Consider the following 16,625-nt stretch of genomic DNA (forward strand, 5'->3'; position numbering starts at 1 on the left):
AAGAAGGCACGACAGTACCTCTACTTTCTTATAGGTTCACGTAGGTTCTGCATGGATAACTTCACTTAGCACATCTCTGAACTGATACTACAACCTACAGACTTACTTCCAAGGACTCTTTACAATCCATGTTCTTACTATTATTTTTTGTTTGTACAACTTGTCTTCTTTTGCACATCAATTGTTTGTTAGTCTTTGATTATGTATATTTTTTTGTAAATTCTATTGTATTTTTTATTTTTCTGTCAATGCCTGCAAGAAAATGAATCTCATTGTGGTATATGTTAACATATACATTCTTTGATAATAAATTTCACTTTGACTTTTGATGAAATGCTAAGAGCATAATAATTAGAAGCAGGAGTAAGCCATGCACCTCTTTGAACTTGCTTTTCTAGTCATTTAGACCTTGACTAACTCAATGCCTCAAGCCATTTTGGTCGATTCCCCTTTTTTGTGATCCTCTTAGTGTTTGAAAATTTATTAATCCCAGCCTTTCATTCCCAAAGTGATAAACACCCTCTGGCCTTTGAGGTATAGAATTTGAAAGATTTACAATTCTCTGCTTAAATATTTTTTTTCTTTATTCCAATCCTCAATAACTGACCTTTAATGTTCCCGTTTTTGGTCTTGAGGAAGTAGCATGCAGCTCTGTCACACACTCTCAGAATCTTGTTTGTGTCATCTCTTACTCTTCTAAGTTCTAGTGTGCATATCACAGCCAATTTCTTCTCACAGTGTGATCTCCACATCCCAGAAATCAGTCCAGTGACTCTACTCAATGGTAAGATCACACCATAACCTTGTACATTTTCAGCAATGAACTTTGAACAACATGTTTGAAAGTAAGAGTAATCCACTAATTACTTTCTTAAGTACTTACTATAATTCTACCTTTACCTTCTGAATTTCATGAACCACCGCACTAAGGTCCCAGCACAGTACTGTAGGTACAGTAGTTTCATAGCACTTTCTATCATAACAATTCTCTGAATTGGTGATTTGTATCATTATGTGGGCTAATTTGCAAACTATAAATGCTATTTGGAGATTTAGTACCATTTCTAACAGTGACATATCTTCTCAAGAATTTAAGAGGCAAAGGCCTCCTTCAATTTCAATGCATACATTCGACCTAATTGAGCTAGATCTGGCAAAGTAAAATTGTTGCACGGATAGATTTGACCCCCTTGTCATTTGCAGTCTGTTGATGGGGTGGTGGTCATGTTCATAAGTCATGATTATATACCATACACCTCACATAACGACATGATGTAAGTAATAGTTGGGAAACGCTGAGACACAGCGTTGAAATTGGTTATTTTAAAAATCTAAGTGACTAAAATATTACAAGCTGTCCAGCATGTTTTCAGCAACATTGAAGACAGCTGTAAAGTATAATAAGTTGATTCTGAACCAAACAGAAAAAGTTTACCTTTCTGTTATAAAATGGTCCATGATGATTTACAGCAAATTAAATATTCTTAACATGTTATCTGTTGTAGAAAAAAAATGCATGTTTGCTTTGCAGACATGATAGTTGATTGACAAATGGATGATAAACAATCTTATGATGTATTTTATTGATGTTGTTTGAAAGCAGTTATTTATTTAAATATATACATCATTGGGATGTGGATATTGCAAAATTTGCAAATAACAGGTCTTTTCCAAATTTATTAATTAGGCTTGCCTAGCTACAGACTGCTTGTAATGCAGCCGGCTACATTAATTGCAGTAGGTTTAGCTTTATTGATCTACATTTGGTAAATAATGACAAAGGCAGTATCATTCAAGATTCAAGATTATTCATTATCATTTCCAGTACACAAGTGTAAAAGAGAACAAAATAATTGTTACTCTGGATCCAATGCAGTTCAAAATAACACAATAAGATTAAGACACAATAATAATTAACAACACATTAAATATAAATATGTAAGATAGCTTATATACGTAAATTGCTTGTATATCCATTAATAGACATTAGGCACAGGAATATCTCTACATAAGGTGATTCTGACAGGAGATGAATATGGCATGAATATCAGAGAAAGTAACAACTGAATATCATCTTTGTTTGCAATCTTCCTGAGGCATTTGAGTTTGTTATCATATCTGACTTGATCCAAAGAGCAATTTTTCTCACAAGCTAATAACAATTTTAGGATTTCCAGAAAAAATAGTGAATAAACTTGTAACTTCGGGATTTTACTTTCCATTTCCATCACTGGAGACAAGCTGTCTACTGATATCTGTTATAAACCCACTGATTCTTACGGCTACTGTATATTGACTATACCTCTTCCCGCCTTGTCTCCTGTAAAAATGCTGATCCCTCTTATCAGTTCCTTTGTCTCTGCCACATTTGTTCCCAGGATGAAGGCTTCCTTTTCAGGGCATCAGAGATATCCTCCTCCTTCAAAGAACAAGGTTTCTCTTCCTCCACTATCAATGCTGCCCTCATTCACATTCACCTCATTCCCACTGCCTTAACAGTTCCTCTTGTCCTCATCTACTACCCCATGAGCTTCTGCATCTTCCGCCATCTTTAACGGGACCTGAATACCAAACACATCTTTCCATACCCCAACTTTCTGCTTTCTGCAGGGATTACTCCTTCTATGATTCCCTTGTCCATCCATCCCTCCCCACCAATCTCTCTCCTGGCACTGATCCCTGCAAGCAGCAGAAGTGCTACATCTGTCCATTCACCTCCTCCCTCACCTCTGTTCAGGGCTCCAAGCGATCCTTCTGGTGAGGCAACAATTCACCTGCGAATCTGTTGGGGTCATTTACTACGTCTGGTGCTCCCGATGCAGCCTCCTCTACTTGGTGAGATACGACATAGATTGGGGGACTGCTTTGTCAAGCACTTCAGCTCCATCCACAAAAAGAGGAATTTCCTGGTGGCCAACCATTTCACTTTCTATTCCTATTCCCATTCTGACATGTCGGTCCATGGCCTCCTGTTCTGCCATGCTGAGGCCACTCTCGGGTTGGCCTTATATTCCGTCTAGGTAGCCTCCAACCTGATGACATGAGCATCGATTTCTCCAACTTCTGCTATTTTTTTTTCTCCTCCTCCTTCCCGCTTTCTCATTTCCCCAATGTGGTCTCTTATCTCTTCTCCTCACATCTCCCCCAGTGCACCTCCTCCTTTCCTTTGCCCTTTTCCCCCATCACCTCCCAGCTTCTTACTTCGTTCCCCCTCCCCGCCCACCTGTCTTCATCTATCACCCCTTTCCCCTCCCCCCACCTTATTATTCTGGCATTTTCCCTCTTCCTTTCTGACCTGTTTTTTTCAGTTCCATAGATGCTGCCTGACCTGCTGAGGTTCCTCCAGCATTTTATTAGTGTTACTTAAGGATATTTTCCCCCCATATTCTTATTATTCTAGATTTGAAGCAACTGCAGCCTTTCAATTTCTAGCTGTGATGTAGCAGAATATGAATTATTTCTACATACAGTATATTACACCATCAGAAAAAGAGCACTGTTTACTTCTCTGACAGTGCTTTTATGTTGCTTGATATGTGCAGTAAATAATAAATGAGAAAGTATATGATATTATGGTAATAGAACTGAAAATGTCTTAACTATACGTATATGCTGTATGTGGGACAAGAGACTGCAGATGTGTGGATGAGGAGTCTCAGCCCAAAATGTCAACTCCAGTTTCGTCCATAGATGCTGCCTGACCTGCTGAGTTCCTCCATCTCTTTGTGTATTGCAAGAGACTGCGAATTGTCAAATCTGAAGCAAAAAATAAACTATAAGACCATAAAACTTCGAAGAAAGTTAGGCCACTTGGCCCATTGAGTCAGCTCTGCCATTCCATTGTTGCTGATTTATTAACCTTCTATTGCAGTAAAAGTATTGCGTATGAAAAACAAACGGTTGGAAAAATTCAGCTGATCAAGCAGCAACTGTAGAGGTAGCAATGATGAACACTTTGGGATAAAACCTTTTCTCAGGACTGGTGCAGGGTCTCAACCTGAAACTATGACCATCTTCTTGCCTCCACAAATGCTGATTGGTCCAGTAGGTTCTTCCAGTCATTTGTCTTTTTTTATATGTAATACTGTTTTCACTGAACTGTGACTTTATAGAACTGGAACATCCTATGTTCAATTTGGTACTTTGATGGAGATCTCTCTCTATATACAATGAATTCCTGTTAATTGGACCATTGATTAATCAGGATAGCTGCATATTTGGGGTGAACCTTAAAGGACAAAAACTAATTGAGAAATTAGCCGAGTTTCCCTTTGATTAATTGGGACACTGTTCTGCTTAATTGGGACACTGTTCTGCTTAATTGGGACAGGAGACTGTTGCCGAACAGTTGTGTGGCTGTTAAACACTACCCCATGCTTAAAGCAAAGTTTTTTAAGTACCATCAGTTGTGTGTGCTTGTATTATGTTATCCATTTGGGCCAACGGATGCCGAATCAGAAAGCAGTGATTTTTGATAACTTTGTTTTTTATTTTGACTTAAAAAAATTTCCTATCCTTGGCACGATGCCACCAAATGATTTGACACTAGCCAAAAAAATTACCCTAAGAGTATTTGCTGATTTTGTCAATTTACAGTCAATCAAAAGAGCATGGCAGTGTACTCTGTATGAATTCCTCTATTGATAACTATTACGAGCTAATAGACAGTTTTATAGTACTGTAGTAGTATTGGTGGGCTTCTAATTTGTTGGGTATTTCATTTAAATGTACAATTTGTTACTCAGTTAAATGGTAGTCTCTCTTTTTTATATCTTCTTAACTATTTCCATGAAATTTTAGATAATTGGGGCAGCCACATAATTGACCAAAATATTCTTGCCCTGTGTCACAATTAACTGGAATCCACTATACATGTGAAAATACATCTTTATATCCAGTTGCAAGAACAAGTTTGTGAACCTTTGCAATTACCTGGTTTTCTGCATTAATTACTCATAAAATGTGGTCTGATTTTCATCGAAGTCACAATACTAGACAAACACAATCTGCCTAAACTACTAAGACACAAACAATTGTACTTTTCATGTCTTTATTGAACATATTGTTTAGTCATTCACAGTCCAGGCTGGAAAAAGTATGTGAACCCTTGTATTTAATAATTGGTAGAGCCTCCTTTAGCAGCAATAACCTCCACCAAACCTTTCCTGTAGTTGCTGATCAGACCTGCACAACGGAGAAGAAGAATTTTAGACTATTCCTTCATACAAAAGTTTCAGTTCATCTGTATTTCTGGGACATCTTGCTTGAACAACCATCTTCAGTTCATGCCATAGCATCTCAATTGCATTAAGGTCTGGACTCTGACTCGGCCATTCCAATATACAAATTTTCTTCTTTTTAAACCATTCTGTTGTTGGTTTATTCTTGTCTTTCGGATTATTGTCTTGCTACATTATGCAATTTCTATTAAGCTTCAGGTGACGGACTGCTATCCTGATTTTCTCCTGTAAAATGTCTTGATTCAATTTGGAATTCTGTGTTCCCTCAACGATTGCAAACTGTTCAGCCTCTGAGGCAACAAAGCAGCCCCAACCTGATGATTCTCCTTCCAACGTACTTTACAGTAAGGATGAGATTTTAGTGTTGGTGTGCAGTGCCCATTTTCTTTCAAGCATTGTGGTGTGCAGTTCTGCCAAAAAGTTCAACTTTTGTCTCATCTGTTCACAAAACACTGTCCCAGAAGCATTGTGGAACACCCAAATACTGCAGTCTTTTGCAAACTTGAGATATGGAACAATATTTTTTTTTTTGGAGAGCAGTGGTTTCCTCCGTGCTGCCCTTCCATGAACACCATTCTTGTTCAGTGTTTTTTTGGTAGTGGACACATGAACAGAGACTTTAGCAAGTTCTAGAGATTTCTGCTGGTCTTTTACTGTCACCCTTGTGTCCTTTTTCTCCTCCTTCACCATTGTATGGTGTGCTCTTGATGTGATCTTTGCAGGACACCCACTCCTAGGGAAAGTAGCAACAGTACTGAATTTCCTCCATTTGTAGACAATTTCTCTTACAGTGCCAAAGGGTTTCAGGCGGAAACATTAACTACTTTTTTCCATAGATGCTGCCTGGCTTGCTGACTTCCTCCAGCATTTTGTGTGTGTTGCTCAAGTCTTTAAAAATGCTTTTGCAGCCTTTTCCAGTTTCATGCATCTCTGTAATTCTCCTTCTAAGGTCCTCTGAAAGTTGTTTTGATTGAGGCATGGTGTACATAAATGGATCTTTCTTGAGAAGAGCAGGCTCTGTCAGTAACTTGGCATTGTGTATTTTTTATAGGGCGGGGGCACCTCTACAATCCACACCTCCAATCTCATCTCATTGATTGAAACATCTAACTCCAAATAGCTTTTGTAGAAGGCATTGCCCCAGAGATTCACGTCCTTTTTTGAACCTAGATTGTGATTATTTAAATGGTGCACTTAGTATTGATGAGAAGAAATGCAATTGTGTGTGTGTGTGTGTGTGTGTGTGTGTGTGTGTGTGTTATTAATTTAGGCAGATTATGTTTGTATATAATTCTGACTTAAATAAAGATCAGACCACGTTAATGCAGTAAACCAGTTAACTGCAAAAGGTTCATAAACTTTTTCTTGTGAATATATATGTATAATGTGGTTGTTGTCTGAATAAGTATATCCAGAGAGTTAATCACACAGAAAATGCTGGTGAACACAGCAGACCAGGCAGCATTTATAGGAAGAGGTACAGTCAACGTTTCGGGCCGAGACCCTTCATCAGGACCCGAAACGTCGTCTGTACCTCTTCCTATAGATGCTGCCTGGTCTGCTGCGTTCACCAGCATTTTTTGTGTGTGTGGCTTGAATTTCCAGCATCTGCAGATTTCCTCATGTTTGTGCTCCAGTGAGTTAATGTTTACCAGCAATGGTCACACCCATAAATAAATGGGCGGACAAGAAGATGGATAAATTAAAATAGAAATAAAAATGCTTGATAGATCGCAACCAAGTTAAAAATAGAATCAGCACAATTAGACTTCATGCTCCTCACTCACAGAAGGCATATCATTCAGGGTTCCTCTCCTGATTGGTATCTAGTGAGACACTAACATTCTTGGTCAATAGTCACTCTTGACTAGTAGAATTTTGTATGTGGGTAATCATGGATCTGTACTGGCTCGGTGATGATACTAGTAGGGAGATGGATGCAGACCAATGAAGTAGAAGTCATTGTAAAGCTAAATTGTTGAAGTCCTAGCTACAATGGCGAAGGTGCAAAGGAGAATCACAAGAATGTTACTCGGCATCAAGCATTTCAATTATTTGGAGAGTCAGGATAGGCTAGATTTTTATTTCTCTGGAGTAATGACCTAATAGAGGTCTATATAATTGAGGCAGATGGATAAGGGCAATAATAATATTTTCCCATATTGGGGATATCTAAGACGAGAGCATAGGCTTCAAGTGAAAGATAGGAAGTTTACAGGGAATCTGAGGGAGATTTTTTCATACAGAGCATGACTGGAATCTGGAACATGCTGTCTGAGGAGGTTGTAGAAGCAGATGATCTTGAAACATTTAAGAAGTATCTGGACATTACTAAATTCATCAAGATATAGAAGGTTATGGGCCTAAAGTGGGTAAATAGGAATAGTATAGAGAGATACAAAAGTGGTCAGACTTGAAGGGCTGAAGAACCTGTGAGTGTACAACATGATGATCCTCCAAATGAAATTTTACTTTGGTGGATGGGGAGGCGGGGTGGTTGTGGAAATGTACCAATGTTAGAAATACAGGTGAAAAATGAAAGTATCAATAATATTCTGGCTACTATTTTATAAACATCTGTTTAGCTACTGATTTCAATGAGTTTTTGATAGTCACCAGCTTGTTAATGTAAGCAATAAAACATTTTAGATATGTTTAAGAACAAACAATTACTGAAGGGTTTACTTTTATCCCTTTTACAGTAGTGTGCCAATGCTTCGAATGTTTCATAGACACTCCAACTTAACATGTCTGCAGAAGGTATGTTTAGAAAAAAGAGTGTTAAAGCTGTTTTATCTATAATATTGTTGAATAGATGGGGGTAAAACTGTGACTGAAATTTAAAAGTATAACATCTTATACTTGGAAAATATGTATTTAATGGGAACAGCGCCTATTTATTCTATTATATTTTAATGTTTCCGTTTTGCACTTTACTAACCATTGTTACAGTCAGAAACATTTACACAATTTTTTTATGATAAGGGCCAAAGAGACTGCTTTTTAAATCTGCCAAAGATTTGCTGACAGAATGAAAAAAGTGGTGTTAACAACCCCCTGAAGGCCAGTGGTGTCCCCCATGATACATAGAGGCATTAAACTTCTATGCCTCTTGATTTCATGCCTATGAGCCCTTGGATTAGCATCAATTGTATGTGGCTGTGGAAATCTGAAGACATTCATCACTTATTAAGTTGGAAATCTGGTTAAATGGGTCTCCCTAGAGACTATAATTTTTACTAGCCTATCAATTATGACTAACTCTTCACATCCTTTAAATCCCTACAACCCTCCCATCCATATGCATCATTTGTTACTTTGCCGTCCAATATTTATTGTAGATAATTACATCAACTTTTAAATGCAAATCTTGATAAGCTCACCCCTAAATATTACCTACCCATTTGGCTCCACCTCCCACCACTTTTCCTGCCTTGTCTATCATGGTGCCTGTGCAACTTCCAGAACCAAAGAGGTTTATTCTTATGTTGTTCCCTTCACCCAAGTCCTTTTCCCAGATTTGTATCTTTCTCTCCTGTTGTATCCTGGCTGAGTTTATTAATGAAACCCACTTCCTTCTCCTTTAAACCAATTTAGCAGAACTGCTAAGCACTCAGTTTGCTTTCTAGCCCCATGTTAGCTGATATCAATGGTTACTTTCTTCATTGACTTTTCCCATGGTTCTAACATTGCTTTATCTCTCTTCATTGACCCTTCCATTCTTAAACAAGTGCCCTTTCTTCACTATCTTTTTCCCTTCAAACACCTATCCACCTGCCTCGACTCTACATGTTTAGACCCTTCCATCATATTTCAGTCATGCCATAGCATTGAAATCAGTAATGAAATTTTGTCTCACTTTGGATATGTGATTAGTCCTTCTTTGCCTATCTGCATCTTTTCAGAGGGCTGACCAAATCATCCTTTTCTAATGTTAGTCTGCTTGACTATCATTCAGTTGAAGAGGATCACTGTCACTTTATTCCTTTCGTAGTAATTTAATCATAGCAAGGAATAACTTCCAATGTCTACTCTTCCTATTCTTATATTTTGCCTTGGTGTTCTCCAAGGACTGATCCTTAATACGCTCCTGTTTCTCTGAAACTCTCTCTCATTCCTCCTTCTTAAAAGACGAGGCCAAGCAAAATTCAGCTATTCATGTGTCAATTTAGACTGACCAACAGTTAAGCAATGTATCAACTTTTAAAATTACTTTCAAATTCCTCCATGGTATCATTCTTCTGTGACTATAATTTCCTCTAACCCTAAGACTGTAAGATATCTGCTCACCTATTTCCCTCTTGAATTCAGTCACTCCAGTAGTGATGGTAATGCTTTCAATTGCTTTGGCCTTAAACTTTAGAATTCAGTCCCTTGGATTCTTTACCTGTCTTCTTTCATCTAAGATGCTCCATAAAGTCTGCTTCTCAGTCCAGATATCAAATTTTATTTGGTGATGTCTTGAGATGATCATAATTCTTAAAGAAAATATAAAGCTAAAAGTTTTTCTTGTAATAGTAAACACGCTCTTATGTATTGGAATAATTTAATACTTAGAATGTAGTTATCACTGTATTAGCTAAAGAACTCAAAATGTATAAATATATTTTTAACTTCTCTTGTACTACAGCTGCTTGAATCCATGCGGAAAACATTGGAAAATCAGTGGAATACTGCTGTCACTGAAGAGTTTCTGGCCCAGATTGAAGATTTGTTCCTTTCAGGTTATACTGTTGAAGACAGGAACAATAAATTTGAAGCTATTGCTGAGCTTCCAGTAGAATCCAGTAATTAATTCCTACTGCATGTATTTGTACTGATATTAGTGTCTGATATTTCACTTTCAAAAATCTAATGGCATTTTTAGAAAGATGGCCCAATGTTGTAGCGAAAGAGCCAGTGGAATTTTTAGTACAATTTGGCTTGTTTGTAAAGGAAAATAAATAACAAAGAAAGTCCATGAGATACAACAATTTTTTTTAAACATTAACTACTCAGAATTTCTTTAACAGTTTTTCCTGCTGTTCTGGAGTATTATTACAAAAATTAAGTTGTTTATGGGGCCGTTGAAAAGAAATTCAAACAGAAACAGCAGGTGCTATAGTTTAAAACTATTTTGACTGCTTCTGGATAGTTACTGGAGCCTGGGATCTAAGCAAGAAAATCTGCATCCAAGGTGTCTTTTGTCTTCTCAGATTTCACCAACTTCCATATTTTGCAGTTGAATGTGGCCTTCCGTGATGTTTCCATTTTTGTTAAGTAGAACTTCACAGTTACTGTACCTGAGATTTCAACAATGATCTTGGTGGCACAAGTAAGGCTGCGTTTATTTTAAAAGGAACAAAGAGTTTAACAGTAACACAAACAAAATGCTGGAGGAACAGCAGGCCAGGCAGAATCTATGGAAAACAATAAATATTCAACATTTCCGGCCTAGACCCTTCATCAGGACTTGAAACATCGACTGTTTATTCTTTCCATAGATGCTGCCCTTCTGTATGTGTCACCCTGGACGTCCAGCATCTACAGATTCACTTGTGTTGATAAAGAGTTTAAGGAGCATTTCCAGAAAGGTTCTGTGCAGCAATCCAGTTTTTCTGCTATGCTCTAAACAGCATCATTTTCTCTTGCAATGCCAGACCAAAGGTATTGTTTTGAAATATAATATGTGACATCTGGCTTATAAGCCTCAGGTTTTAGCTAATACAGTGACATGTGGACTCCTGTTCCTGAAATCTGGACTGTGAGCAGAAGTGCATGTTTTATTTCATTATTTAGATACTGATCTGAAGTGGCAGTTAAGTGCTTATTCAGAACTGATCATCTTTCCTATCTGTTTCCCTAAAACCATAAATAGTCATGATGCTACTTAGTTTTCCTCCTACTTCTGTGTTTTAAGAAGAATGGAGAATACTATTTGCAATAATGTCAAAGGATATTCATAGTTTCAGGGTTAAGATGGAAGTAACAGTTGAAATAATAAATATGGCAGACTGCATAGAAAGTGTTTGATACCAAAGTCAGGTGTTGAATCTATGGTTGGATTAACAATTTATTGATAAACTCAGTTGAAACCATTTATTGCAAAATAGTCGAAACCCCTTGCACCATGTAAAGTATTAAATATTGTATATAACATTGTATTAGTGTTTGCAATGGCTGAGAGAGCGTTCCCTGGAAATTTAAGAATATTTTAGGTGTCCCATGGTGTTGGATGCATCTTTAATAATCCTGGTGGAGGTAACTGCTTTATGAGGCAGATAAATTAATCATCAATGGAAATCACATAAACTAGTAGTGTATTTTCTTGGTATAGCTGTAGCAATTCTGTCACAGTTGTTAACACAGACATTTGCTGCCTTCAAAGAAACAACCACAATGCAAATTAAAGATAATATAACTTCTAAGCAATTGGCTTAGAGATTGCATTTTAGGATCCTGTGATTTTATTACTGCTCATTAGGAAATTCCTTAGATTACTGGAATCTACATGAATTATTATAACTTGGAAGCAAGTTTTAGAATCAGGAAGTTGAAAATTCTATGTTTATTTAGGTCTTGTGAGAGAAAATTCTTCACATTCGTTATCTGTTTAATTATATTTTTGGTGTGAGAACCATGGTGATAGGTCTTCATTTGGTCATCTTGTACAGAAAACTATCCAGGCTCTTTTAAGAGACTCCTGGATAGGTACATGGAGCTTAGAAAAATAGACAGCTATGTGGAACCCTATGTAATTTCTAAGTACATGTTTGGCATAACTTTGTGGGCCGAAAGGCCTGTATTGTGCTGTAGGTTTTCTATGTTTCTATGTAACTTGGACTATTCTTCTAAATTAAGAAATCATGACATTTTATATAACAAAGATGACTGGAGTGAGCAAATGCCCTTTGTTGCAGTTATAACAATTTGTGTACAGTCGTGATACCTGTAACGTCAGCAATTCCTTCCCCACCTCCTACCCCCTCTAATGTTGTTTGAGCTACTGAGTTCCTGCAGCAGTTAGTTGTTGCTTCTGATTCCAACACCTGCAGTCCATTGTTTCTCCATAACAAAATCTCATGTATGTAAAGATTAGATCTTCTCCGGGCTTCTTCTAAAATCTAAAGAAAGCATGAGAGTGACAACAAGAAAACTGCATTTTGTTTTATTTTTGGTGCAGTTTATTGGTGAGCATGGAACGTCTTCAGTGTTTTGATTGGAACATCCAGCAACATGTAGTGCTAATAATCAAAATAATATAATTTTTCAAAATAAAACTTTATAAAAGGTCATCCTAATCAACAAATGATTCTGTCATCCATTGCTCCAAATATTTTATTTTATCTTGACAATGAGTTTACTGACCTTCAAAAATATGCTAATCTGAGGAACCAAGAACACAGAAATTTACAACAGTAAAAGTCTTCAGTTCTATTTGTATATCAGTAGCTACATTAAGACAGCGTGGAAGTCGTAGTTTTTGTAAGAGTCCACATTTTCCTCCCAGTAACATACAGGAACCAACATTTTTGGTGCTTTTTAAAAAAAATCCAGCTCTTTTCCCAGGTTTGCAGTGTATTTGTGTTGGAAACTGAAAGGAAGTTCATTGTATCTGTCTTTGATGGACTTGGACTGTTCAAAGAAATAAAAGATTGTCTTTTTATGTTAGTGATAATGTACTTTATCAAACATTTTCATGATGTGTAAATGTATAAATGTTGCCAATTTAAAAATGAAGGATTTATAGTCATATTCCTTATGTAATGTAAACAATTCAAATCAAAACTGCACGGGAAATATAAAAGTGAATTATTTTGTGACAGGTGCATTTTGCAACATTAAAAAATTCAGATTAACTTCCACAGATGTTGAAAGAAGCAGCTTTGTTTCCATTTGATTCACAAGGAATTGAAGTAAAACAGGTTCTGTTTATTCTATTTAGAGTCATTGAAAGGTGCAACACAGAAACTGGCCCTTCAGCCCATCTTCCTCTAGACCTGCACTGCCTCTTCCTATAGACCTGCACTGGGACCATAGCCTTCCATACCCCTACCATCCATGTGCCTATTCCAACTTCTCTTCAACGTTGAAATTAAGCTTGCATGCACCCCTTGCACTGGCAGTACGTTCCACACTCTCACAATCCTTTGAATGAAGAAGTCTCCCCTCATGTTCCTCTTAAATTTCTCATCTTTCATTCTTAACCCGTTTTCTGATTGTAGTCCCACCCAACCTCAGTGAAAAAGCCTGCTTGCATTTATGCTATATTAACCCTTCATAATTGTTTATGCCTTTAACAAATCTTCCCCCCCCCCAACAAGTCTTCTACATTTCAAGGAATATAGCCCTAACCTATTTAATCTTTCCTTGTAACTTGTGTCTTCCAGTCCGAGCAACATCCTTGTAAATTTTCTCTGTACTCTTTCAACCTTATTTACATCTTTACATCTTTTGAATAAACAATAAAAATACCTTAATATTTTTGTGATTGTTTTGCACAATGCAGCATGATCTCACAGATCAAAAACCACATGAGCAATGCAAGATTTGCTCTTGTCGTTTAACTTCAGAAACTTATGTTAAATTCTTAAAATTCCCAGTTCTTCTGATCTCTTTGAACCGTTTTGTATATGCTGCATATTTAAATTGAGGCATATTTAAATTATAAACCTGAGATAACCCAAAATACTACTATAGGATAATTCAACAATTTTAAATAGCTTACTGATGTTTAACAATGCTCAAATCACTCTGGCACAGTCCCAGGTTCTTGGTGCCTTCATGAGAATTATGTACTCTTATTCTCCAAGAGTAAACTAAGAAATGGGATGTATAAAGATATAACAATTAATAAAACAAGAAATTAGTATTTCAGTACCTTTGCAGATGACATTAAGTGAGCTACTTGGAAGGTATTTGGTCATAGCTTGAGCCAATGCAGGTTGAAAGATCCCAAAGTTTTGAGACATCTTGAACTGACTTTCTTGTAACTCAAGGCAATAATTTCAGAGAGTTGCTCTGAAAATAGGTGATGGTAAATCAAGTTGGACCATCAGCTACAACTTATTGTTTATTCCCGTGCTTCAAATTATATGATACATGGTTCATGGATACTCTGCATTCGTCTATGTCTCTTACCTTTCAGTTTCTCATAAGTTGCAATGTATAGATTTAGTTAAAATCAAAGTACAATAAATGTATTGACAATATTACTGCATGGTAGCATACTGTACATATTTTTCTAGAACAATGTCTGTATTTTTCATAGTTAAAATATTTGACCATTTGTGAGGTTGAAATCAAAAGTATATACAGCATATGTGATCATATTTGTGCACTGCTCTTTGACTTAGGAAAGGTTGTGTAATCTTGCTTGTTGCAGTTTCATGTTGTAATTAAAGAATTGAAGAGTTAAAATGTTTAAACTACAGTATTAATAAATCAATTTTGTACAGGAATGCTGTTTTCTACCTGTTTGGTTTATGTATTGTATCAAGCTACACTTACTGCCAATAAGCAAAGTTTAACACAAAATAATCTGCAGATGCTGTTGTCAAAGGAACACTCACAATGCGCTAGAGGAACTCAGCAGGTCAGTCAGCATCAATTGAAAAGATTAGTCGACGTTTCGGGCCGAAACCCTTCGTCAGGACTGAAGGAAGAACTTTGGGGAGGGTTTGAAGAATGCTGGTAGTTGAAAAAAACAGTAATTTTAAAGACAAAGGGGTGGGGGAGGGGAAGCAGGGTGGCTCTTCCCACTTTCTTCAGACTAAGGGTGTAGCTATGGGAACTCACATGGGACCCAGCTACGCCTGCCTCTTTGTTGGTTATGTGGAACAGTCTGTGCTCCAAACCTATTCTGGTACTGCTCCCCAACTTTCCTTCGATACATTGGTGCTGCTTCCTGCACCCATGCTGAGCTCATCAATTTCATCGACTTTACTTCAAACTTCCACCCAGCCCTCAAATTCAATTGGTCTATCTCTGACACTTCTCTCCCCTTTCTCGATGTCTCAGTCTCCATCTCTGGAGACAGACTGTCGACTGACATCTTCTACAAGCCCACTGACTCTCATAACTACCTCGACTGTACCTCTTCCCACCCCACCACATGCAAAAATGCCATTCCCTGTTCCCAGTTCCTCCATCTCCACTGCATCTGCTCCCAGGATGAGGCTTTCCGTTCCAGGACATCTCAAGTGTCCTCTTTCTTTAAGGATTGTGGTTTCCCTTCTACGGTGATCAATGATGCCCTCACCCGCATCTCCTCCATTTCCCGCACTTCGGCCCTCACCCCATCTTGCCGCCACCACAACAGGGACAGAGTTCCCCTACCACCCCACCAGCCTCCACATCCAGCACATTATCCTCCGCAACTTTCACCACCTTCAACAGGGCCCCACCACTAAGCACATCTTTCCCTCTCCACCCCTCTCCGCTTTCCGCAGGGATCGATCCCTCCGCGACTCACTTATCCACATGTCCATCCCCACAGATCTCCCAGCCGGCACTTATCCCTGTAAGCGTAAGTGCTACACCTGTCCCTACACCTCCTCTCTTGTCACCATTCAGGGCGCCAAACAGTCCTTCCAGGTGAGGCAACAATTCACTTGCGAATCTGTTGGGGTCATCTATCGCATCCGGTGCTCCCGGTGTGGCCTCGTCTACATCAGTGAAACCCGACACAGATTGGGGAACCGCCTAGTCGAGCACTTCTGCTCCGTCTGCCAAAACAGACAGGATCTCCCGGTAGCCACCCACTTCAACTCTGCTTCCCATTCCCATTCAGATATGTCCATACATGGCCTCCTCTACTGCCATGATGAGGCTCAACTCAGGTTGGAGGAGCAACAGCTGATATACTGTCTAGGTAGTCTTCAGCCCCTTGGTATGAACGTAGAATTCTCCAACTTCCAGTAATTCCCTCCCCCCCCTTCCTCTATCCCTTTTTCACATCACCTCCCTCATAGTTCCACCTCCTTCAACTGCTTCGCATTGTTCTCCTGCCAATCACCTCCCTGCTTCCCCTCCCCCACCCCTTTGTCTTTAAAATTACTGTTTTTTTCAACTACCAGCATTCTTCAAACCCTCTCCAAAGTTCCTCCTTCAGTCCTGACGAAGGGTTTCGGCCCGAAACGTCGACTAATCTTTTCAACTGATGCTGACTGACCTGCTGAGTTCCTCCAGTGCATTGTGAGTGTTCAATAAGCAAAGTTTGTTGTCTGTATATACAGTATTATCCCTGATATGAATATTTGTATCAATAAAAACAAAATGTGGGATTTTTTAAAATGTTTGATAATTGTTAAACTGTTTAAATTAAGTTTTCTTAATATAATTAATCTTTAGTGAAACATGCTGTGCTGAAAATTTGCTGCACCAGGACTTCACAAAATCTTGAAT

The 16,625-nt window shown here is 38.1% G+C and overlaps 1 protein-coding gene across 1 annotated transcript in view; it reads left to right on the plus strand.

Annotated features, from left to right (window-relative positions):
* Nucleotides 1-14,713, plus strand: part of mysm1 (Myb-like, SWIRM and MPN domains 1) — a 102,766-nt gene extending 88,053 nt beyond the window's left edge. Inside the window, exons 19-20 of the mRNA XM_072273811.1 lie at nt 7,943-8,000; nt 9,871-14,713. Coding sequence (XP_072129912.1) covers nt 7,943-8,000; nt 9,871-10,035 — 223 coding nt within the window. The 3' untranslated portion in view covers nt 10,036-14,713. The remainder of the gene's footprint in view (nt 1-7,942; nt 8,001-9,870) is intronic.
* Nucleotides 14,714-16,625: the final 1,912 nt, after the last annotated feature.

Source organism: Mobula birostris, chromosome 12 (genome assembly GCF_030028105.1).
Source record: "Mobula birostris isolate sMobBir1 chromosome 12, sMobBir1.hap1, whole genome shotgun sequence".
Classification (NCBI taxonomy): domain Eukaryota; kingdom Metazoa; phylum Chordata; class Chondrichthyes; order Myliobatiformes; family Myliobatidae; genus Mobula; species Mobula birostris.